We start from the raw sequence: 24185 nt of genomic DNA, 5'->3' as shown, positions 1-24185 counted from the left end.
CCTTTATTATTATATATCTAGTCATAAATATTTGTTTTCCTTATTGCTTGATGGTGAGTCCAAGTGCATTTATAGTTTGGGGGTTGGGGGCACTCTGTAATGGCTCTGTAATTGGTTATCACCTGTAAGGTTTGTTAGCGTAATTAATGATCCATGTAGAATTTGCAGCACCTAGAACACACCTTTCATGGCTGTCATTTGCATAGCTAATCTCTGACTAATCAGATCTGCAGATTCATTAAAGGAGTCACTTTGCAGTTCCCCTGAGAAGCTGGTTCCCTCTCACTTGTTCGTCACCACCTCGATATTGTACACGGAGAGAATCGCTTTAATGCCGTGCTTATGTAACGTGTCTGTCTTTCCCTCAGTGTCGATTGGAAGGCGTGTGCAGGACCCTCTGGCTGAGCTGGTGAAGATAGACCCTAAACATATTGGGATTGGTACTTACCAGGTTGGTCACATGATAGTCACTCATAGTCATGGACACGTTCACACAGCCTGGGCATACCTATATGTGAAGAGCGCGCCTATACGCGATGCCGTTAAATATTAGAATGTAGCCTTAATTAATTTTACCTAATGAATTATTTAACAGAAATAATTAACTCAGTTGTTTACCTACTCTTCATTCCATAAGGCACTACAGTTTCCTTTAGCGATCTAGCCTCACTACAGCAGTACTAGTATTATTCAGTCAACAAATTGGTCAGCGGTTGAGAATGCAGTCTGCCATTGTTGTCTACAGGATGGTGTGTTTGGCACTGCTTTGAAACTGTCCAAATCTAGAGAGAAATCCCGGGCATTTTACCATCTGTCCAGCACTGGCTTGCGTCTGAGTTTTGAGTAATGGCTTCTCTAAACAGGAGTCAGCTGGACTGGTGAGCTAATCCTGTCTCCTGTCTGTTTGCTTTTTTTGCATCATATTAAGAGTAATCCATTTTTCTGACACGATTAATTCAATTACGTTTGCCGGTAGCATCGTGTGTTGACTCGAGCCGGACGGCTGGTATCCACCCCTGTGTTTCTGTGCGCCTGCTTCCCTGTAGCTGCTGAGCTCGCCTGTTCACTTCCTTTGTTCCTCCGAGTCTTTTATTACAAAACACGGCCTTCAACTCTGGAGGACCTCTTGGCAAAATAAATGCAGATTAGTTCACTGCAGAAACAGTTTGTTGTTCTAAGGCTGGCGATGCAGAGGGAAAAAAATGTGTGCGTGCGCTGTCTCGGAGCTTGTAGTGTGTGCGCCTGTGTGTGTGTGTGTGTGTGTGTGTGTGTGTGTTGTATTTGAGAGTTCTTTTGCGATGGAAAACATACTGAGAATCTGTCTGCAAGCGAGCGAAGGGAACGGAAACCAAGAGTGTTTGAAATGCATCATAGGCCCACAAGCTCAGAGGGTACTGAAGGGCAGATTTCAGCTAAGCACTCATGTCTTGTGCAAAGAGCTTTTAGGCTAAAACTTGATTTTTGTTCCCCTTTAAAAGCACATATTGCATCCTCTTATATACAGAGAATATTTGATGACCTGTGTAGTGCTGAGATTTGTTGCATTTTAAGATATGATGCTCACAGTATCATTTGCAGACATGCGCGTATGTGCGCACACACACACATACACACACACACACACACACACACACACACACACGCACACAGATACACATCCTCACAGTCTCTCTGTGCTGTAGTGCTCCAGTGTCTACTCTCTTATATAGAGGGTTACGCTCTATCGCTGTGTGTGTGTGAGTGTTATGATGATCCCTTGAAAACACACCCGTCTGTCAGCACCCAGCGTTTATTTACCCTGTCACATGATCTGGACAGGGAGAAAGCAACCCGAGCTGCCTCTGCCCAGCGCTGCCATGCTGAGTGATGGGTGGGGGGGCTTCGTGCGTGCGCGTGCACCAGCTCAGTGGAGGACCAGTTGTTTTCTGTTCTCAATATAAGACGATTCTCATGTTACTTTTGCAGAAGACCTCTGTGTCCCCATTTGACATGTACGAGTACCATTTCATCTTTTGAGAGGCAGCACAAAGCATTTACTGCTGGTCTGTTGCAGAAAGCTCTCTATTAACAGGTCGATAAAATTAGCATTTTAGTTGTTATGATATGTCTTTTTAATTAAACAAATTAAACACATTCAATTTTTTATTTTGCCTCTTTCTTGTGTATCGTGTATCTGGAAAAGCGGTCTAAAATTACTAGTCTGTAATACAACTCTGTATTTCTGTCAATCTCGCGACCTGTCAGTCACTCAGGGGAGGTGGAACCTCTTGTATTTTGGTTTATGTAAGTGTGCTGTCACTCCGTGAGTGATGGGCAGAGTGAGGGGCCACAGATTCCCTAGCTGCTTAAAGGCCCCAGAGGGCACCTTTTACCGTTCTGCCTGCTTGTGTGGGAAAACGCCCCATGTGCACATATACAGCCCTGGATATTAAAGGAAGTGTCACTTTCTTGGACGCTCTGATCTCTTTTTTTCTCACACACACTTGTATACATTTTAAATCCATTATGTAAAAGTATGGTGCCTTTGTGTCTGTGTACATTTTAGGGCTTCATTTTATAAACAACATAGTTTTATAAACAACCCAATTTTATAAATTCATATTTAGGCATTTTGTTGGGATTAACATGGCTTTTAAAAAACCTTTTTTTTTTTTTTTTTTAAAGGATAGAACTATTCTCCACATTATGATACAAAACATGCTCAACATAAGAGTGCGTAAGTCATTCGAATGTGATCTCCATCACTGCTGTCAGCACATCATTATAGCTACAGGCCTGACTGCGCAGGACATCCGCTCGATGTTCAGACACAGGACGGCAGTAGAATGACGGAATGGCTCTGAGAACATCCTCTGAGATCCCGCATCAGTGTTCAGGCAGGTTCTAATGCAGCACAGGTTGAAAAGAGCCGAGGCTGAGCCAAGCCGATGATGTCACTCCCTTAAATAGCTGCTGCCTTTTTCTTTTTTTTTGTTGTTGTTGTTAACGAATCTTTGTGATTTGCGGACTGTCAGAATCTCCTCCCGCAGGCAGAGGGGGAAGTGAGGCTCAGAGATGTGACTGACGGGAGTTTGACTGATGGTGGCGATGGTGCATAGCTTCCGGCTTAGCGTAGCGTGGGAAAAGGAACAGCTTGTTGTTCACCTTTCACGTGTTTTAAGTGCTGTTTTGTCCCTGTGAACCGATCTGTTTTGGCTTTTGAGCATTTTGGTGAACCCCCCAGTGGTGGAGTCAGTCCGTTCTGCTGAACTCTGTTATCCCTTCTCTAATGTCTTCTGCCTCTTGCTTACACACTCATCCCCACTGCAGTCCCTTCATTAACGAGGTTGGATTGTGAGTGTTTCTGTTTGGTGGTCTAGGTGGTGGTGGTTGTAGATTTCTGTAAAGTTTTATATTTGTAGCAGGTCCAGGCTTAACCTTTATTTGTAAAGTGACCCACTGGGGTTTTTCACTCTCATACTCCTACAGTGTACAGCACTGTGTCTGTATGTTGTTCATTTTGGCAGGATCCTCCCCCCCCCCCCCCCCCCAACACACACACACACCACCCCCTCACCCCAAAAGGAGGACAATATGGGTGAACAGTTTTAGGTTTGGCCATTAAAGAGCCACCCCAGTCTCCCACGCACGCCACAGTACTAGGCTTGCTTCATTCACAACTACTGACATTGGAGTCTACACATCATACACCCAAACATGCAGTACATGCATGTAGAATAATCTTGGCAGTAATATTAGTGAATACTAATTGTAGACCGCTAAGCAATTCTTTCTTTTGGATGCACCCCTTTGAAATGTATTATATATGCATGTCAGATATCAATGGAAAGTAGTAATATAGTGTAAAAGACTTGATTTATTATTACCAGTTATACATTCAGAGATATTTAACATTGTAATCACTGTATGTTCTTATGTTAAAAATGTACAAATTAAAATGGTTTTAAAATCAGATGCAATATTTACATTTACAGACCCATAGCAGAACATGTACTGGAACAAGGAATAGTCTGAGGAACTGCTGTAGATATAAATGTATTAGGAGTTATTTAAAACCTTTGTTTCAAGGACGATAACTTTACCAAAAATAGATTACCAGCGTTGTTAGTTGCTGGATTTTTATTAACATTTTATTAACATTATTATACAGAATAAATGTAAACCGTACGTTCCTCATTTCAGAGATAATATTGAAATAAATAAAGCAAACCACTGCAGAGATATTGATATGAAGCGATCATATCACACTGACTCATGGGGCTGAAGAGAGCTTAATGCTTAGCCAGTGCTGACCAACGCTGTTTGAGGCTTATAGCTAGCATGGCAACTGCAGTTGGACATAAACAACACTGGCTTACACTGTGCTTTGTCATTCATTAATGTGTAAATTCTAACAATTGCTTTGCAGTAAAAATGCGCTTGCATTGGCATGTCTGATTTACTCTTTCTCTTCGGTGTATAACTGCTGGCTGGCTAGCTAGCTGTCAACATCTAGGACTACCATAGCAACAAGCAAGCGCATGAGGAGAAGTAACGCCGTTCGGGCTATTGTAACAGTTCATTATAATAATACAGTCCTGACGGTGGCACAAATGGACCTGCGTCACCACCTATAGGCTGTATAGGCTGTGCTCTTGGCAGCTCCAGAGCCGTGGCGGGCATAGTTTCAGACCTCGAGAGATGTAGGGAAAGGCGGACAGGCCGTAGTAAACCCTTCTCCCCTTTTTATTTCGCCTCCGTCAGGATGAGCTCAGCTGTTTTCTGCTCTCCTGGATTTGGCCCTTTAATGTTTTGCTGAAAGTGCAGGTCTCTGGTTACACAAGAGGGAAAGGCTACGGAGGCATGTAAAGGGATCCCCCAGTCAAACATCTTTTGTGTTTTCAGCTCTCTCTGGGAAGTGTGTTTTCAGAGCCTGCAGCTGGTTAGATCCACGTTGGGGCGCGAGGTAGAAGGAAGGGAGAGCGAGGCACTGATTGACATCTTAGAATGGCAGCTTTGCACAAAAAAGCTGTTAACTGGCCTGAGTGTGGACAGAAACACTTTGTTCTGACGCTGGGGCCCATCCAAGCCAAGCAGGACCTCGCACCTGAATTTAATCTGTGTGTGTGTGTGTGTGTGTGTGTGTGTGTGTGTGTGTGCACGCGCGTGCGCTTGTACACGCGTGTGTGTGTGAAAGAGAGAGAGTAAAAGAGAGCAAAACCGGCTTGCGCAGAAGAGAGCAGAGTGTGTACAGTGTAGGTGTTTGTGTTAGTGGTGGGATTGTATTGCGTGACTTGGTGTTGAAGTAGAGTGTCTCTCATGTATCTCGTGTATCGCGTCTATGAAAACAGGAGACAGGCAGGGTGTTGTGTGTTTAAAAGCTCTGCGGGCTCACCCCATGTTTCTCTCCATATTCCCAGATGCTCTAATTGAGTTTGGGCTGTTTTGTCTTCAGGGCTGCCACTCTGCAAAGCCATGTCAAAGCTCAGCTGTCAGCCTCTCGTCCTACTGTGGATGAGGAACAGAGGGCGCGTGCATGTGTACACGTGCATGTGCTTGTGCGTGTATATGCACATATGCGTGCATTTGTGTTTGTGGTGTAAGGGGGGGGGGGACATAAATAAATAAATATTTATTTAAGAACATTGGTTTTTGGGGTGTTTTTTTGTTTTGTTTTGTTTTTTTTGGGGCCCCACTGTCTAGTTCTATTAGCTTAACCTGTTCATAGCACCAGCTGCTGGCCTGGAGATGCTGCCCACGCCACAGCATGTAGTGGGGCCAGGACCCTGAAACAGAATAGGAGAGAGTTTTTGCGCCCATCCAACGGGCTGGTGCTTGAAGCGTTCTTCATTAGGCGGAGCAAATTTGTCTTTTTCTTTTCTTTCTTTCTGCTTCGTAACCACAGGTGTCACGCCAGAGCGTGCGTCTATTTTTAGTCCCTCGTGCGGCATTGTTCGCTCGGGAGTGATGCGTCTTTAATGTCTTCATTTTTGTCCTCCTGACCGAGCAGTGGCAGCCGGCCCACCAGCAGACACGGATCACCGGCGTTCCCTTGCTCAACTGTGCGCCGTTCTAGTGAGTTTTTTCTCCCAGTGTGCGAGCGCTAATATTCACAGTGGGGGCGTCCCACCTCATAAATTAGCTTACCGCCGCACATAACTCCCTGGAACTGACTTTAAAAATAGTTTGGGGGTTGCGGTGATTGATGGTGTCCTAATGAGAGAGCATTCCTGAGCCGGCGCTCAAAGCGCCCGGAGGCGACACTTTCTGGGTGTCTTCCTCTCGGAGTCTACCCAGGGACTGTGAGAACGTTTGCTCCATCCGCGCCTGAGGCTCTGCGCAGCCAATCGGCTGCCAAGTAGTCAAAAGCTAACCCCAGGGTTAGGGCGCAACTATATGGGAAGCCGTCCACACACTTCTCAGGTTGCATCCCAACATCACAGAGCTGCAGCTTTTTGTATGTTAAGAACTGAGAAATATTGGTTGTTCTTTGTGGAAAGTCCCTGGAGGGTGTTGAAGGATTGATCTGCTGTCAGTGACTTACTGGCAAAAACTCTCTCTAAAGCGGTCTCTAAAATGGTCTCAAATAGTGATAGTGTATCAGAGATGAGTGTGATATTGCTAAGGTGGGTCACAAGCTGTTCATGGGCCCATGAAAGGAAGTAAACACACAGAAGTGTGTACGTCTGTGTGTGTCTGTGAGTGTGAATGTGTTGTAACACGTGGAAAAACTTAAGGGGGGAAAAAAATATCTCACAAACGACCTTTAGCACTTCTGCGCTCTTTGTGTCGGTCTTTCTTGTCTAATGCATTCCAAAAGCACATTGGCATCACTGTCATCTAAGGTTACAGTGGGAGTGTGTGAGACAGCTTGATGATATTTTACATGGGCACTTTCCCTTTACATGAAAGTTCTCGTGTGAACACCACCTATATGACCTTTATGACATTAGACGTGTTTTCCACTGCTGTGTACCATTAGATAGGCTCAGTTATGCTGATTAAATATTTTCCCATATTATTCCCCTCTTTAGGAGTTATTGTGTGTCTGTAGACAACTGCCGTTTCCTGGTGTAACCCCCAGACACAGTGCTATAGCTCATATAGCATTAAATGGTCCTTAAGACCTTTTATTTTTTTAACTCTCGGATTCCCTCTTTAGTGCTACGGTATTAGTGTCGCTATTGCAGACCAAAAACAATGACTAATATGGAATTATAATAGCATCACAGACTTAAGGGAAAATGAAACCCATTGCTTGGTCTGCAGCGGATACAGAAGCGCAGATACAAGAATGAAGTGTGTGACAAACCGTCGGATTTTCTAGTCTGTGAAGAATGAGCATTTGTCTCGTCCTAAGATAAGATTACCTTCATAAGTGGCATTATTTGTTTGTCGTGGCACGGGAGCATCCTCCGTCAGTGTCAGAATGTTGCGCTCAGTGATCTCTTTAAGAGGTCAGTCATCCATCCAGCCTTCCTGTTTGGCGCACTGTGCAAAGTCACAGAGCTGCCGTGTGTCTCTGTTCATTTACGTCTTTCCTCACTAGTTATACTTACTGGGGTTTCTGCTCTTGCTCGGCACCTTTTAGAATTTGGCTTTTCCCCACTTCTAGCCTTCTAGCGTACTGCGTCCATTAACGCGGCCATCACAAATATCAACACACACCAGTTAACTGCAGTCGTCTACAGACATCTGTGCAGGGACCCCGAGAACCTTCTGGAACCCCACTGTAATCACTTGGTGTTTTGCGCAGTTTTGAGATGGGGCGCTAAAACATCTGGACCTTTTTTGTAACAATAGAGAGGGGACATTATGCTAAATACTTATGGAATATCTTAATACAATACATAAAGTAATAGGAACTAGGAGCTAGATATATTTTGGGCTTGTTCTCTACCAGCATGAGATTTATTAGCTTCATCATGTACATGCATACACAATGACTCCTTTTTAGCAGCTCCAAAGAGATAAATTCCAGTGTTCACAAGATATTTGTCTTGGTGTTTGAAGCTTAGAAGTACATAAGAAACAATTGGAAATGTACATATTTTCAGGAGCCATTTTAGTCTTTGTATTTTTGTAGCAACATCTGTTGCTAAGACCATCCTGCTTTTCTGTCTGTTTTCATGCGCGTGTGTTCATAGTCTCCGTGCACTGCTCACTGTACGGCCATACAGCTAATGTGAAGAACCATTATCGTGTTGGGATGCCATCAGTCAGCCTTGGTGATTGAATGTTGTTTAGCTACCAGTGAAAGACCCAAATTGGAAGAGAACCCAAAGAATAAAATCTCAAGTATTTGATAACTAATCACTAAACATAATATAACCTCTGCTGTGTGTTCTTTTTGGAATTTCTCCGCCTCACATTAAGAACTCCACTATGTAAGTCTGATACTGAGAAGCTGGACATATAATATTTCCACCCTTGCCTTAACATGCAAGTCTGCCATGTTTTCAATCCATATTACTTCCATTCAGCTAATAAACACCCACTCAGAGTAAACCACAGCGTCTAAATACTTGAAAAAATATATTGTCTGTGTCTTTGTTTATTATTCTTGCCCATTCCTGCGTTGGTCCGTGACCATGTGTGTGCGTGTGCATTGGGAACTGAATGTGTATATTATGTTAGTTGTGAAAGGGCCACAGGTTTCTCATTCTGTTTAATAAAGTGGATTTGTATTCATGCAAACACAATATTACGCTCAACCGAACCCTCAGGCAACGTTTGAGGACCAAAATACACAGATTGGTAATAGATTCTCCACCGGCACACTTCCACGCATCGTTTGTCTCCAGGGCTGTGGTGCCACCCTTCTGATGAAAGTTACTTCTGTTGGATCTGCCCCACATGAAAGGGGTGATTACAGGATCCAGTGCTAAATCTTCCCCTTTGCCGCTCTCGCTAGCTTGAGGGCATCTGAGTATCTTTAATCGAGCCGTGTGTGCTCTGAGACTCACTTCATCAAAAGACTTCTATGAGTTGTACACAGAGCAAGTGATGAAGTCATTTAGGAACTGCGGACTTCCTAAATAACCACTGATGCGTTTTGCGATGACATGCATGACGTGGGGCTGAAGTTTTCCACTTCAAGTGGCACGTTGTTGAGTAACGCGACTTGTTGGTGTGCTTTTAAACGGCGTGTGTTCTGATGAAGCCTAGGCTTCCTGTGTACCTTCTGTATGTGGACCCATTGCCTCAGGTCATCTGGTTCAGTACAGGAAGTGTCCAGAGAACATTTTGGGGCGGCTCAAAAAAAAAAAAGAAATGGATTGCCCCTCTACTGCTGGGACTTTAACAACAGTAACACCTTCCATATGGTTACTTGTCCCTGTGCAGTAGAAAGGCCGATCAGAATTCCTCACTTGCTCCTAATTTTTGTCAGTTTTGGATTCTACTCTGTGGTTTTTCTTCCCTTTGAATTCCATCTCCATTAAAAAATAAAAAATAAAAATAAAAACCACCTCCAAAGTGTGAAAAGTTCGGTTGGATTAACTTTATCAATTCCCTGCGCTTAATGGAAAAGCCCTGCGAGTGGGCTTTGAAGCATCACAGGCGCGTTCCAATGAAAACAGGCCGCGAACTGCTCTCCGTCTCTCTGGAGGCGAAGCCATCCGCACTCTAATGCTTTCATTGTCTCTTCTCTCAGACCAACACTACAACCACAAGATCTTCAGGGTTGGAGCTAACCACCACTGACACAACAGTGGCCTGATGAAAAGTCTTGTTTTTGCAACATGACTTTGATAGCAATTAATGGAGCTCGGAAAACTCTCCTGCTTCAAAGCTCATCTGTCGAGTTAATAATTGGTAACTAGAGTGTGTAATTGTGGAAATATATTTTTGCCTCCTGAAGTTGCTTGTTGTTACGCATACGTAAACATGTGTAGGTCTAATTAGCCAACTCGAAATACTGCGCATGCCTTCTACATTCTTTTGATCCAAGACCACAAAAGTTGAACTCCCCATGAACACACTCACATGCGCGCGCGCGCACACACACACACACGTAAAATCTGGTTGGTCGCCCTTTCCAGCACGACGTGTCGCAGAGTTTGCTGAGAGCAGCGTTGGATGGCGTGGTGCAGGAGTGTGTGAGCTTCGTGGGAGTGGACATCAACATCTGCTCCGAGACGCTGATGAGGTACAAGCCAAATAGTTTCCAGGATCAGTCACGACATGGCAACTACACACTCGCCTTCCCACTACTGCTCAGTGCTCTGTTTAGTCTGACACCCCACTCAGGCCAAGCCAGACTGCCATCGTACACACCTACATGCATGCACACGCACGTGCACACACCCTCTCACTCACACACACACACACACACTCATTTTACACAATTATGTTCTCACGTACACTCGCACATGAGCCAAATAGCTTTTACTCAGAATGCCTCTTTTCAGACACTCACACACCCCCACCCACACCCACACCAATTTTGGTAGGATTCTTCAGTTACAGAGATTCTCACAAGTAGACGTTTTCATATTCTTACGTTTAGTGTTCCCTCATGCACACGCGCTCGTGTGGTACATGAACATGGTGCTTTATTCTATACACAATACATGAACCTGTGCATGTGGACTCAAATCCTGAACCAGACTTTGACAAACAGGCTCTTTGCCCTGCCTTGTACCCATGGAGATGTGTTTGAAGGTACTAAAGTTTAAATGGCATAGAAATATTAGTCAAGGCGTCATTTTTGTGCGCCTCTCACACACACACACACACACACACACGTAATGATACACACACTGCACCATCCATTAGAAAACGAGTATTAAATGTACAGTGTTGAAACATTGATTTTACAGGGGGTTGCCAGACTCATCGTACTGGATCTGAAAACTATTATTATTATGTCACAGGCCAGAAGTGGTCAAGTATGAGGCCTGCAGAGATCAGGTCATCTGTTTACCTGACTTTAAATGAGCTCTGCACTCCAGAACTCCATAAGCGCACTCTCGACATGTTCACGCTTCCAGTGCTCAGTCCTTATTTATAAGTGATGACATACTATGTTTACGTAGCTGCTTTTGGGGAGAGCTGTCACTTTAAATTGCTCCTACCATGTCACCAAGGCCCGTTCAAAGCCTGCCTGTTTTGTATGAAAAGGTCACAGAGATTATGAGATCTTGGGGAAACCTTTCGGTAACTCTGGAAAATGTTCTCTGTATTTGTATTAATCTTTCACACCTGAAAATGTAAGGATCAGAGTGGTATGAAGTAGAATTTCCATGCTCTTGGGTGGACTTTCAAAGTACAGTCCTTCACTCAGGTGAAAGGGGGTTATTGACATGTGAGCCAATGACTAATACTAAAAACAAGCAGGCTTTTAAATCTTAAAAGCCGTTAAAGGTCATTGCCTACCGAGTGTTCACGAGCATTCGAAGCGCCATCGCAATGCATGTTCTAAGGATTTAGAAAATGGGTGGGGAGGCAATTTACAGTAACTGCTGAAAAGGTTACCGTGGGTGACGTAGACGGGAGGGAAGCGGTTTCGTCCTTTGTGAAGCTTTGCGAGTGGCCGGTTGTGTCTTTGGCAGGCACGTGGCTGGACTGAACGCTGCCCGGGCGCGTGGCATAGTGCAGTGGAGGGAGAAGAACGGGCCCTTTCTCAACCGAGAGCAGCTGAAGCTGGTCAAAGGTCTTGGCCCCAAGAGCTTCCAGCAGTGTGCCGGCTTCGTGCGGATCAACCCGGAGAGCGTGCGCAGGTACCACAGCCGTGGGTCCTCCGTCATCTCGTAGAATTTTGGTTCTGCCCTGGCATCGTTCTGCCAATTTATATGTAAATGTTTACGCAAATGCAAATTGGCATAAATTATCTACATCGATTAGTCTGTATAACAAAATGTGACTTAAAAATACGGTAGGATAAGTTGGATGGTGAACATGTCAGTGTGTCTGTTAATTTGTCATCCTTTGTTCTCGTATTTAATTTCCTACTACTAAACAGAGCTTCTGTCTTCTCTTGCTCCTCTAGCCATGGCTCAGGTGGCGACCCAGACTCTGCACCTGCTAAGACACCAGCAGCCAAGAAGAGCAAATCTAAAAGCTCTGCTGGCGTCTCTAACCAGCCTAACCCTCTGGACCAAACGTGCATCCACCCAGAGTCCTACAGCGTGGCCATGAGGTCAGAGCAAAGCTCCACTCTAATGTCCCATATGCTTACAAGAACATTCCTCTTAGTAACAGTTTGTTGGTTATTTGCTGTGTGTGCGTGCGTGTGTGCGTGCATGTGCGTGCGTGTGTGTACGCGGACACGGGGACGGTTGGCACATCCGCATAAATGGAGTGGTGGCATCTGGGCGTGTGTGTGTGTATGCGCGTGCACGTGCGGATGTGCGAGGACTGTCGTCGTGGCCGCCGCTCATCCGAAAAGCGCACTGAGCATGTGCTGAGGACTCTGTGGCTGTGAATGGGAGCTTTGGCTGCAGCTGTGCTGATCCAGCCTGTTTAGACTACTCCTGTCTGACACTTGTAACGTCCGTTGCCAGGGGCTGCGTCTGTGCGGAAGCTCCTAGATTTGGATGCAGGACAGCTGCAAGTCAAGTCGAACGTGTGTGTGTCAGGGGGACGTTGACGAGCCGAATGTGAATTAAGCAGACAATGCTGGCGCTTTGAGTATGCAGAATTGTTCAATCTCTGGTTTAGGGAAAGAACTTTCTATACCCAGAACCCTGCTTTTTTTCCAGAGGGTTCACTATTTTACTTGGTAGGCCTGTATTTAATGCGTGCGCGCTTTAGGGATGGATGATGTAACCCAGAACCGACATACTGGTAGATGCTCGTGGTGTGGAATGAAATTGACTATATGGTTTATTCTGGCAATGCATCTGCTTTCATTATGGAAATTATTTTCTCATTATGGATTAATCCAAAAAAACTCACCAAGTCTCTCTCTCTCTTTTTTAAGAAGCAGAATTCAAGCTTACGGTAACGTACACCGTTGCTGTTCCCCGGCGTGGGGTGCGCGCCGGTCCAGCCGCGCTCAGCCTGATCTGTCGTCAGAGGCGTCTGTGGGGGTTAGAGGTCTAATAAAGCCACTTAGGGGCATGGAGAGGGGGAATAATCACCCTGTCATATCCTCCCTCTTCTACTCCTTCTGTTTGTTTTCTTTTCTCTCCGTTCAGCTTCATTTCCCACTAAACCAGGCAGAAAAGCCTCCCTTGCAGTTCCCTGCATTATCGACACACTCTATCGTTACCAAATGCTGCGCTAATGGATGTTCTGCTAGACTCCGATTGTCAGTGTGAGCGCTGGCCTATTTTTCTTGGAAAAGCAGGATTTGATTAAACACGGCCACCGGCGGTGCCGAGCTAGTAACGTTGCGCCCCGGCTAATGTAGCGGACTTAAAACAAGGGTTTCCGGGGGGCGAGGGTGGAATTCGGGGTGTTGCTAATAAAGTGTGCCGAACGCGGGGCCAAGCGCTGGCCGGGCGGTGGAAGCGGAGGCCTAATGATGCGAGCAGGTCGTCTGAACGATGGCTTTATAACGACGGTGACAAGCTTGACAGATTCCCAACAATCTGCAGCCCATTTCTGCGCTGCGTTCATCAGTCTTTTCTTCTGTCCCGCTCGCTCTGTGTTTCACTCGCTCTCCTTAATTCTCCCCGACGTTATTGGACACAGACGGCCCCTCCGTCTCTCCCTCTCCCTCGCTCGGCCTTCGCCTTGCCACTTAAAGAAAATGGTTAACGTGAGCTCGTGATCCAGCGCAAAGCGTCCCGGCGCTCCAGCCGCTCGGCCCCAGGGACGGGGGCTGTTCGCAGGGCCGCGCGGGAGCCTGATATTGGTGCGGACAGGAGAACAGGAGGCTGAAATCAGACACATGTTGTGCCTGTGCGGACATGCGCCCACCCTCCCCTACAGTGGGAGTGATTGCTGCGCCATGGCTGCTTCGAGGAGCGTGGGCCAGCAGGCGGTAATGGTGTATCATGTTGCTCTAATGTGATGAACCTGATACCCTTAGCCTTACCACTGGGAACCATGTCCCACACACACACACACACACACACACACGCACGCACACACACGCAGGCACGCACGCACGCTTGCTCGCATGCACACACAAACACGTATGTATACAAATGCTGTGCTGTTGACCCCCTGAAGGTGTGGACTTGGTTAAAGGAACAGACTTGTGTGCCAGAGGTGGCTATATATTGGTTTCTACTGAGGCACCCCCATGAGAAATGTGGGCAGCATTCAAATGGCTACATATGAATAGATTATTTGAATCACCGCATGAGATATGAGATTATTGACCTTGTTTTAGCATGTGTTTGGGAATGTAAATGTGAAGAAAATTGCTCTGGTCAGACCGTCAGTGGCCATACCAGAACTTTATCACTGTGTAGCTATCGGTAAGGCAAAAACAGATGATGCAGAAAAATATTTGGATTAAAACAAGGATTCGTGTAGAATAATGGCTAAAAACATGGATCTCTTTTATTGTATTATTACTAAGCAAGTAAGTTGCAAATTGACAGATAAGTGTGCTTCCTTTTCCTGTCAGGCAGTGCATCAGCAGAGAGCAGAGCGCTTCTGCCACACACGCCGACGCCAGGGCTTCGGCTCGGGTGAGTAAAGGGCAGCTAGCCACGAGCTCCCAGTGGCTGCATCTGGAGAGGCTCTGTCGCGGGGCCCGTGGGGAGCAGAGCCCAAACCCACCCCCCACCCCGTGCCACTTCCCAGCCGAGCTGCTTTTCATTAGGGCCTGCTGGAGAAGCTCCACTGCGCTCTACTCCGTCAAACCCCAGACCCCCCAAACCACCACCCCCAAAACACAAACACACCAGGGGGAAACCTGAGCCCCCGGCCCATGGGCCGCACTCGCATGCGGGCTCTTCATAAATCACCCGGAGCGCGGCCCCGGGGCCCCGCTGCCCTGCCCTTCGCCGCACAGGCTCCTGTGCTCCACAGAGGCTCTTATGAACAGCGCAGACGTGGTTTGGCGGTCGCAGGGGAGGATGTGTGCAGGCCCGTGCGTGCGTGCGTGCGTGCGTGTGGTTGATTTTCAGGGAAGGTAAACGTAGAGCAGGAGTAGAATGTGATCCTTACTTTTGTGCAGGCTTGATTTTGCCTTCACCTCAGCTTGGGGTTGGGCTAGATTGAACGAGTTAAATTGAAGGTGTTCTGACGAACTGATCTTGGATCAGTGGTCGATGTGTTGATCCAGGTGTGAAGATGCTGTGTGTAGCACCTCCCATGCAACTCAGAGCAGAACCTGAACTACGGACAGAGCCCACTATAGCACACTTGACCTGAGAGACACATCAGAACTCTCTATATAGGTTTGGCTTCTCCATGTTCACCACCTCATAATTCACAGACCAAAGGGATAAGCAAAGACATGGATTATTTTTCATTTCAGTGGACCCAGGCCTGCTGGTGAACTGTTAGTGATTATAAAGTAAGCATGAAGTCACACCTGCAGTGTTCAGAACTCCTGTTTTTCCTGTTAGTGATTAGCAAAGCCCTAATACCGTACATGTTACACTGACACGTTTTAAGACATTTCATGAGGAAAGTCTTAATTAATTCCTGTTTAATTTGATTATATTGGATGCCATAAAGCGTGACACATCGTTTTAATAAAGGGGAACATAAAAAAAGCAAAAGGGGGGGGGGGGGAAGTGATAGAAATGTGGAACAGTTCTGCGTAGAGGTGAAGTGAGTGGAAAGCATCCAGGATGCGATTTCTGCTGCTTCATGCGAGACTTGTGAGATCCCTTCAGTATACACTTTGGGGACCACTTGATGTGATGTGGTTAAAGAATGGCCTTCGTTTTGACTAATACATATTTACATTTGTCTGGTCATATGAAGGCAACTGTCTTGAGCTTGAACCGGGCAATCACAGAGAGATATTGCAGCATTCTGTATTATCAAAGAGGCAAAAATACTGTGATAATCATTTACAAATTATATGTTGTGCAATAGTTGGGGAACTGGCATCATCATGCACAGCTGCCATTGGCACATACAGTGTTCATTTACACCCCAACTCCACAGTCCGGATCAGCCATTCATGTATTCTGGGGAAGCAGTGAAAGATGAAGAAAATAATTTTTAGCCACAGCACTTGAGCAACTTATAAATGTGGGGCCTTAAGAAGATAGAAAAAACATGTTGCATGTTTGTGTGGTAGTGTGTGGGTTTTTGCGCAAGTATTTCAGTGTCCGTGCGGAAATGTGTCCCCGTATACTGCAGGAAGTGGGCGGAGTCTGCACCCACCTGTCCTGTCAGTCACACTGAGGACAGCTGCACTGGCTAGCTGGCGTCAGGATGCCACAGCAATGGCTATCCATCAGCAGGCTGGCTCAGCAGCCAGTCCCCCCTACACTACATTCCAGCGGAGCCCCGAAGTCCCACATTCCAAAGCCACCTCTGGACATGTCGAGCTCCCACTCGCTCCCAGCAACCCCGCTGTCACACACACCCCTGGTTGTGTGCATGTGTCCGCTCAACATTTCTTAAGCCCCTTTTTAAGACTTGTTCGATATGACAGCAAGACTTAAGAAAAATGAGCTATGAAAAGAAATATATAAGGATTTGAAATAAAAGCTGAACCAATTGCGTGCGTGCGTGTGTGCGTGCGTGCGTGTGTGTGTGTTTCGAGAAAGAGACAGCGGTAGTAAAATTTCAGTTTTTAAACTTCTACTTAAACCTTTAAGTATTTAAAAAGTGGTATTTAAACTGGTCTCACCTCCTACAGCTTCAGAAGCAGTTTGATTGCACAACTGATGGAGGAGCTCTGTTCAGTACATCCTGTTTCTTTGGAAACCTTGTATACTACACAGCAATTTTTACCACCTCTTCATCTTTAACTAGAGTACACTGAAAATACTCCCTGGAATCTTCTTCAGTGATATAAAAAATGAGTTCCTCTCACCCTTCCAGTGGGTGGTCATATCTTTTCCTTACACTCAGGCTTCTGCCAGCAGCCTGGGAGTTTGCAGGTCCTCCAGCTTTGGGGTCACTTCCTCAAGTATCCCTATCACCCCTGGGACAACCTTGGTTTTAACCTTCCACATTCTCTCTATTTCTTCTTTCAGTACGTGGTATTTTTCCAGCTTTTCATATTCCTTCCTTAGGATCTTTCTATCGCTCCAGAGTTCTTGATTTCTGCTCTTTATCTACAGTCACAATGTCTAGTTGGTTTGCCACTCCGGCTCCATTATATGTGGTAGATTAATTCCCTCTGTCCTCATCACTTTTCCACTTTTTACTATTGACCAACACACCTCTCCAGCCTGAACGACATTCCAATGTCCTTGCTCTAGATCCTGGTCAGGTGGAACAGTGAGTCTATGGGGGTACTGCATGTCCTTGGTAAATACCCAACTTTGTGGGCAGTTGCGCAATTGTTTTTGAGTTGGCGTCCAGTGTTGTCCTCCAGTGTTCCATTGAGTTCTGGATGAAGACCCTTATTGACTTTTACAGGGTCAGGCATTCAAGTGTCCACTTGGGTTTTGGGTATGTGACATTGATTAATGTTTTCTTCTCGACCATTCAGACAACACTTAGCTTGTTCTGTCTGGTTTTGGAATCCTGGCGGACAACTCCGTCCGCCAGTAGATGGTGCTTTCAGCCTCCGGCGGTGTAAACAGGCCTAATCTGGGTAGTACTTGTGTACTTTTACTCATGTGCATTCAGCTTGCTGGGTAGTATTCCTGAGAGGAGCCTTCATGTTGTGAACAGGCAGGTTATTGGCCTGAAGTTAGATCATGTTTGGCTCTTATTGCAGTGCCTTGTGTTAGCCGGCTTGGGTGGGAGTTTTTTTAGCCAGTAGGCATGGAGCATGATGAGGCGATGTGTTGTCCAGGACATGTTCGTGATCCACTCCTTTGTTTAGCAGACTTCAGGGCCTTCAGGGTTGTATTTTTTTCTGTAAGCATGCCCCCATCTTGGATATTTATTCTCGTCTGGAGCGCGGTCAGTTTGCTGACTTCCATCACGGTTGTATTTGTCTGTAGTCATCTCTGTCTCCAAGGGAGACGTCGAACATCCGTTTCCACTTGTAAGAGTAGACATCGTTTGACAATATTTAAGTGTTGAGCAAATAACACCACTAATGCTAATACGCATTATGATCATAATCACTGGGCTCCACGAGACCTTTGAAGGTGTTCTTCATGGATCAGACTAGTTTTTCCAGAACATCCTGTAGATGCTCAGTCGGAGGAATTTGGAGTCTGGAGTACTGTAGGAGTTCTCGACTGTCTCTTTTGCCAGAGATGGTAATTAGCTGTACACTGGAGAAACCAAGAGATGGCTTGCTGTTTAGTTCACTGAACGTGCCAGAAAAACGAGGCCCACCTCGCAACTTAAGTTTCAGTAAACGTGCGTTCCCGAGGACTTGATTTCTTAAACGGAATGTGAGGGGCATCTGAATTGAATGCAACATCTGGTCTGAATTCTTGCCCCCACTAGTTTTCAAAGCAAAGTTTCAGCCATGGACCTAGACAATATTAGGGAGGTGGTTTTAATGCTATGGCTGATCTATGTGGGTATGGATGAGGGTGTGGCTGTGTAGCGGAATAATAATTATATATATATATATATATATATATATATATATCTATAAAATGTGTGTATGAACCACTTTGAACAGCTGATAAAGGATCTGTGTGTGTGTGTGTGTGTGTGTGTGTGTGTGTGTGTGTCAGGTTGTGTTTGCTGGGCTGGAATGAGGGTAGCCCTCCTGTCTGCTGGATGTGTTATGTTGGGCCTTGGTTTGAGGCTCCACCAGTGGTTCTTTTTTAATATACTTGCTAAGAAATCTGATTTATGGAAAGAGACAGAGTCTTCAGCTTTGGGACCCTGGAGATCAGGATTTAGGGCATAATTAGTCTCACCTCCACTCCTCTTTTCTTCTCCTCCTCTCTGCAATTCAGCCATCCGGCCCCAGGCTATGTTGCGTCTGTGGGATATCCACCATGTGCGCTGGCCTCTGGGGAAGTCTATTAAAAAGCCATTTATTAAGACAGCGCCTCCCCTAGACCCTGAGACTTCCCTGCCACATTACACGGCCTCTAATGTGAGCGCACCCATCTGCGCTGCATTGCTTCTGTCATTCTGTGCACCCCGTCAGCTAATTCCTCGTTCTGCTTGTCTGTGTAATTGTGCCGTTTGCCGGCTCTTCCTCCAGGTTCCTGTCCCAGATCGGTGGTGGCTCGGAGGAGCTGGGCAGTGCTCAGCTCCGGCAGCGGGTTGAGTGCTGCGTTGGGAACCGTGGCCTGGAGCCTTTGGCGCAGTCTCTCAACACATGCCCCGAGACACTGCAGCTTATCGTGGATGGCCTCACCCAGCCGCCTGGTTTTGACATCCGTCAGGGTAAGTGGGAAACAGCATTCTGATCTGCGGGGTATTTGGTGAAGCTATTGATTTCATAATATCTATTGGTAGGTGAACTCACCGAGAGGCTTACTGAGATGAACAGCAGAACACAGCCTATATGCACATTAAAACTTTCATTAACACTCAGAAATTAGGTTTACTTTTATTGCGTGGCAGTGCCATGTTATGGTTTACTGTGAAATCATTTTCTAACAACGGTCATTAGAAGTTGTGCTACTTCACGGAGCACCACAGCACCTCTTCAGCAAATATTCCCTCTCACGCACACACACATGCACACAAAAACTCTCACAGCTCTCAAAGACCAAAGGACTTTCCCTCCCATATGACCATAACTCAGACAGATTAAAGAGAGTCCTGTGTCTCCTGTCTGTCTCTCTCAGTCTCTTTGTCTCTCTCTCTCTGTCTCTCTCTCTCACTCGCCTTTCTGGATGCTCGTCTGCTCCTCTCCCCAGAGTGCAAGATCTGGGCGGTGCTCCAAGCGTTTGAAGTCTCGCCATGTAATTTGGGGGAAGACCCGAGTTATTAAAGCAGCCCTGCCGACAGATATATCATTAATGGGAGAAAGGCCTGCTTACAGAGAATAATGCGCTCACAGTGGAGAGAGCCCACAGCCACTTTCACTACGGGAATAAAACCATGTGAACAACAAATGCCTATCCTGGTTTAACATTACCCTCAGTCATGTGAGAGGACAACGTTTTGCTAGCGCAGTGGACAATAATGCGGTGATGATGATAATTATGTTCTTTGAAGCCAGCAGGATAATAATTGATATTAATGCCATCATGGCTTTTACGTAGACTTGATACAGAGTAAACCTTTAAGCAGGTTTTTTGTTTGTTTTTTGGTTTGTTTGTTTTTTTACGGCCATTGTAAAGTATAATTCACTTTAGAACGAGTTGTAGGGCACCATATGTGATTCTTTAACAATCTAATATTTTGCTGCCCATGTAAAACAGTAAGACATGTTGGAAACTTAATATTGTATATAATCTTAGTTCCTAGACTTTTGTTTGCCAGCATAGCAACTGTCATCACTTCAGTTTCTGCCAGCTCAGAGCAGCTAGGAAATTGACTTTCTAGATCAGCCCAAGCTTTCCTATGATTGTGAGCAGTATTTGATCAATGCGTGGATACATCAAGGAATTTTTTGACAGTGGGGAGACTTTTATATTTCCATATGTGGGGTAATGACAACACTGTTCATTTGGGTGGATTTAACCATGGAACCCTGACAAGGACGTTTTGTTTCTAGGTGCTTGAGGTGAGGGTTGTATTGTAGACCTGAATATTTATAGGGGCAGATGCTTGAATGTGAAGCATACTGCCCATTCCAGTACAAATGTTTCTCATTTTTCAAATTTATCTGGATTTGTTTCGCATACGAATGTTCTGTAACTGTATGCATTAGCATTATTTATTGCGATGCATGCTACCGTGGCGATCTCGGCGGGGCCCGTGACGTGTCTCAGGGCAGCCGTGTGTCACTTGCGCTCTGCGGGTCAGGGACCGGTGTAGTGCAGTGGCTGGGCCACAGGCTTTCCCATCAGGAGATTGCAGGTTCACTTCCCCCTGCTTGGAGGCCTGATGAGGTTGCGCGCCATCGCCAGCTGTAAAAATAGCTGCCATGTGAACCGCACGTTAGGTGAGGTGTCCCGGATAGGAATAATCAGAGATGAATGTTTCCTGGACCACAGAGAGCCTGCAGAGAGACCATGTTTATCTAAAAGTCTCTCCCAAAGAAAGTCTCCTCAGAAGAGACAAAATTGATTCTGAGAGGGGGCACAGAGCAGTTTGTTGGTATTAGGCCTGGTAATTTCATTTGTTTGAAGTCATTTTTTTTTCTCATCCTATTTGTAATGTCGGTTTGTGCGCGTCTTAGGTCAGCAGTTTTTTTTTTGACGTGGAACAGATCATTTCAGGTAGAGGGGAAGTTCTAGACAATTAGAAGGCTACTGAAGCTTGAACTCATGTTTACATGGAATTGTTCTCTCTGTTCCTTCATCCTTTCTTTCATCCCTTTTCCACTTATTCTTCGTCCTCTTCCCTTCTCTTAGACTTTGAGAAAGCGGACTTCAAGCAAGGGATCGTGTCCATGAGTGACCTCCATACGGGGACCGTTCTAACAGGGCGTGTGGAGAACACAGCTTTGTTCGGGGCGTTCGTGGACATTGGAGTGGGCCGATCAGGCCTCATCCCGAAGCGCTACATCACCCCGGATAAACTGCCTGCTGACCAGAGGTGCAGGAATCTAGCACTAGGACCAGGGGAACGGGTCGAAGTCCGGGTTTTAGACGTGGATATTCAGCGAAGCCGCATCACCTTGGACCTCATCAGGGTTCTCAGATAAGGGTCCTCGGATCGCACAAAAATCTCTGAAAACTGCATAGCGGCGAGAAAAGGTTGCCATTCTGCTCTTAAATGTTGAGATTTGGGAATCTGAACCACAGATTCCTAATCTGAACCACATTCCTAATCTCTTTAAAATAACCGCACAATATGGACCAAGAAGTTCCAGTACACAAGTGCACAATTAGTTTGCTTAGCTCAGAAGAGCACTTTAGTTAATGTTGTGTTTGGGTTCTATTCACATTTTGAGGTTGTGGGATAACTAATGATGCTGTAAACAGATGCCAAAAAACATTGTAAATAAAGTATAATTCCTTAGAGTTTTCTTTTCATGTGCGTTTGTATGTTTGACTAAGTATACATTGTTTTTTGATTGTATGTTGAACTCACATATTGCTGAGGAAATTGCTGAGTAGTAAGAATAATTGGCTTCAGTATTTAGAAATGGTGATGTATAAGGTATGTCAGATTTTTGAAGGTCATTACAATTTGTCAGACATGAATATTTACCATTTTTTGCAGTGAAATGGCCCTTCCACAATAAACACATTTTTTTACAGAGCTTGATGAAATGATTAATATCAATTCCTTTTTGCATGCACTTGTTTTTAGTCCCCAGGAATACATAGATTGTTCAAGCAGACTCCCAATCTCCTAATGTTAATCCTGAGAAACTGATAGTCCTGTAGATTTTGCTTGATTGTTATGGATCTGTTATTGTGTTGAATATTGTTATTGTCTGTTTATTATGGTTGGGAAAGAATAGGCTCTGTGAATTTATCTGAATGTGGGTAGAAAAGAGGTATTAATTAACAGCATATGACATCACATTGACACAACCTGTATTGTATGCTATTGATTGGTTTCACAATAAGTACCCGGAACGCTCCAAACCTCCCCACCTCCAACCCTTTTCCCCCCCATCTTGAAGATACTGTTACAATAGCACAATCACTTGGCTAGAAATGCAGTTTGATTGACAGCCTCTTAGGATGTGGGAAGAGGGGGTGGCATGAGCAGCTGCCACACTGCAATATGACTTAGGGGGCCGTGGGGAGAAGCTAAAGCCAATTATCCTGGGCTAGCCACGTGCTAATCAGTCACTTCAAAATTAATCCCATATTCCCTCTTCTCTATTATCCAATCTGTTTGTGTGTATGTGGCGTAAATACAGAAATGGATAAATAAGGAACCCACAGTGCCCTGAGCACTTTTTACAAACCACAGAGAGAATACTAAATCAGTGTATGAAATTTGCATTTCATCTGTTGCTTTTTGTTGCGGCGATATTTCATCAAACATAAGCAGCCGTGGCAGGACGCGGCTCTCATCAGGAGATGATCAAAAGCCAAAGGTTTTCCACGGCTTTTATACGTTACAGTTGTTCCGCGGTCATAGGTGGCCTTTGGTAGTAGAATATCATCCTACATGAGACATTTGGAAACTGAAATCCTTGTTTTTTTTTTAAAAAATACTGTTTCCTGTGTCAGGGTTCTTTGTGTGGCCCTGTCCTTCAGCGTCCGCCTTTGTGTGTTTTCTTAGCTGTGTGCTGCATGCATGCAAGTGTAATTGTTTAAGGCTCTGCGTGTGGGCATTGTGCCTGCCTGTGCCTCCAGCTTAAGAGCAGTCTGTAGCTGGCGCTGGTGGAGCATCCCCGTGGGCATGCGTGCTATTACCATCCCCTGTCCATTCGCCACCCTGAAACGTGAGCCAGCCTAGGAGAGAGCCAATTAAGTGGAAACTGCATCACCTCCACCGTCCGGCGGCCCGTAGCCTGAGTCTGTGCCGCCGCCCTGAACACCCCGTTAAGAGCAGGTGCGGATGGACCTGGGCCTTGCTGTGATGTGTAACCGAAATATAGAGAGGAGGAGAGCAGCGAGTCCTTCCCTGGGGTTTACACAGCGGAGTTGAGCATGGGTTCGAAGTCGTGCATCCACTCGGCCCATTTGCGTCCCTGAGAGGCTGATGTGTTGCCGGGCCTTGGGGGGCAGTGTTAGGCGGAACTCCTAGGGGAGAGCCCAGGCAGGCAATGGGCTCAGGCAGTGATCTCAGGATGGGTCTCCCAGCACTCGCCCTCCGCTTCCTGCCATTCCGGAGTCCTTTATCCAGCCGATGAGCGCGTGTGGTAGAGTCTTTCCCCATTACATCGTTTTTCATTCAGAGTGGCAGTGAGAGCAGTGTATGGTGTGACAAAAGGGGCCAGTGCGGAGCAGCGCCCCCCTCCGGATGCTTCTAGAGGCTTGACATGGTGAGACAAACGTGATGGGCACCAGAGCACTGCATACAGTAGGCCTATGTGGGCCTATTGGAAATCGAAATTCCTTCCTGATGGTTGCGAATACGTTTTCCTTACCATTTAAACTGCATGATTTTAAGTGTGTGCACAAGTTACAAGCTGTTGGATTTGAGGCTGGCAGTGGTTTGTGTTTCGGAGCCTCGGTTTATAAGCTGTTGCCAGATTTCCCACAGGGAAGAGTTGG

General features: G+C 45.8%; 1 protein-coding gene across 1 annotated transcript in view; it reads left to right on the top strand.

The window, feature by feature from the left end:
• srbd1 (S1 RNA binding domain 1) overlaps positions 1-22266 on the top strand; it is a 50918-nt gene extending 28652 nt beyond the window's left edge. The window contains exons 15-20 of the mRNA XM_081724636.1: positions 369-451; positions 10023-10129; positions 11535-11702; positions 11972-12121; positions 19145-19329; positions 21414-22266. Of these exons, the coding sequence (XP_081580762.1) occupies positions 369-451; positions 10023-10129; positions 11535-11702; positions 11972-12121; positions 19145-19329; positions 21414-21706 (986 nt within the window). The 3' untranslated portion in view covers positions 21707-22266. The remainder of the gene's footprint in view (positions 1-368; positions 452-10022; positions 10130-11534; positions 11703-11971; positions 12122-19144; positions 19330-21413) is intronic.
• Positions 22267-24185: the final 1919 nt, after the last annotated feature.

This window comes from Electrophorus electricus, chromosome 12 (assembly GCF_041902795.1).
Source record: "Electrophorus electricus isolate QZ-2024a chromosome 12, ASM4190279v1, whole genome shotgun sequence".
In the NCBI taxonomy this organism is placed as follows: domain Eukaryota; kingdom Metazoa; phylum Chordata; class Actinopteri; order Gymnotiformes; family Gymnotidae; genus Electrophorus; species Electrophorus electricus.
Note: the sequence above shows the minus strand (reverse complement) of the source record. Positions and strands in the feature narration are given on the sequence as shown.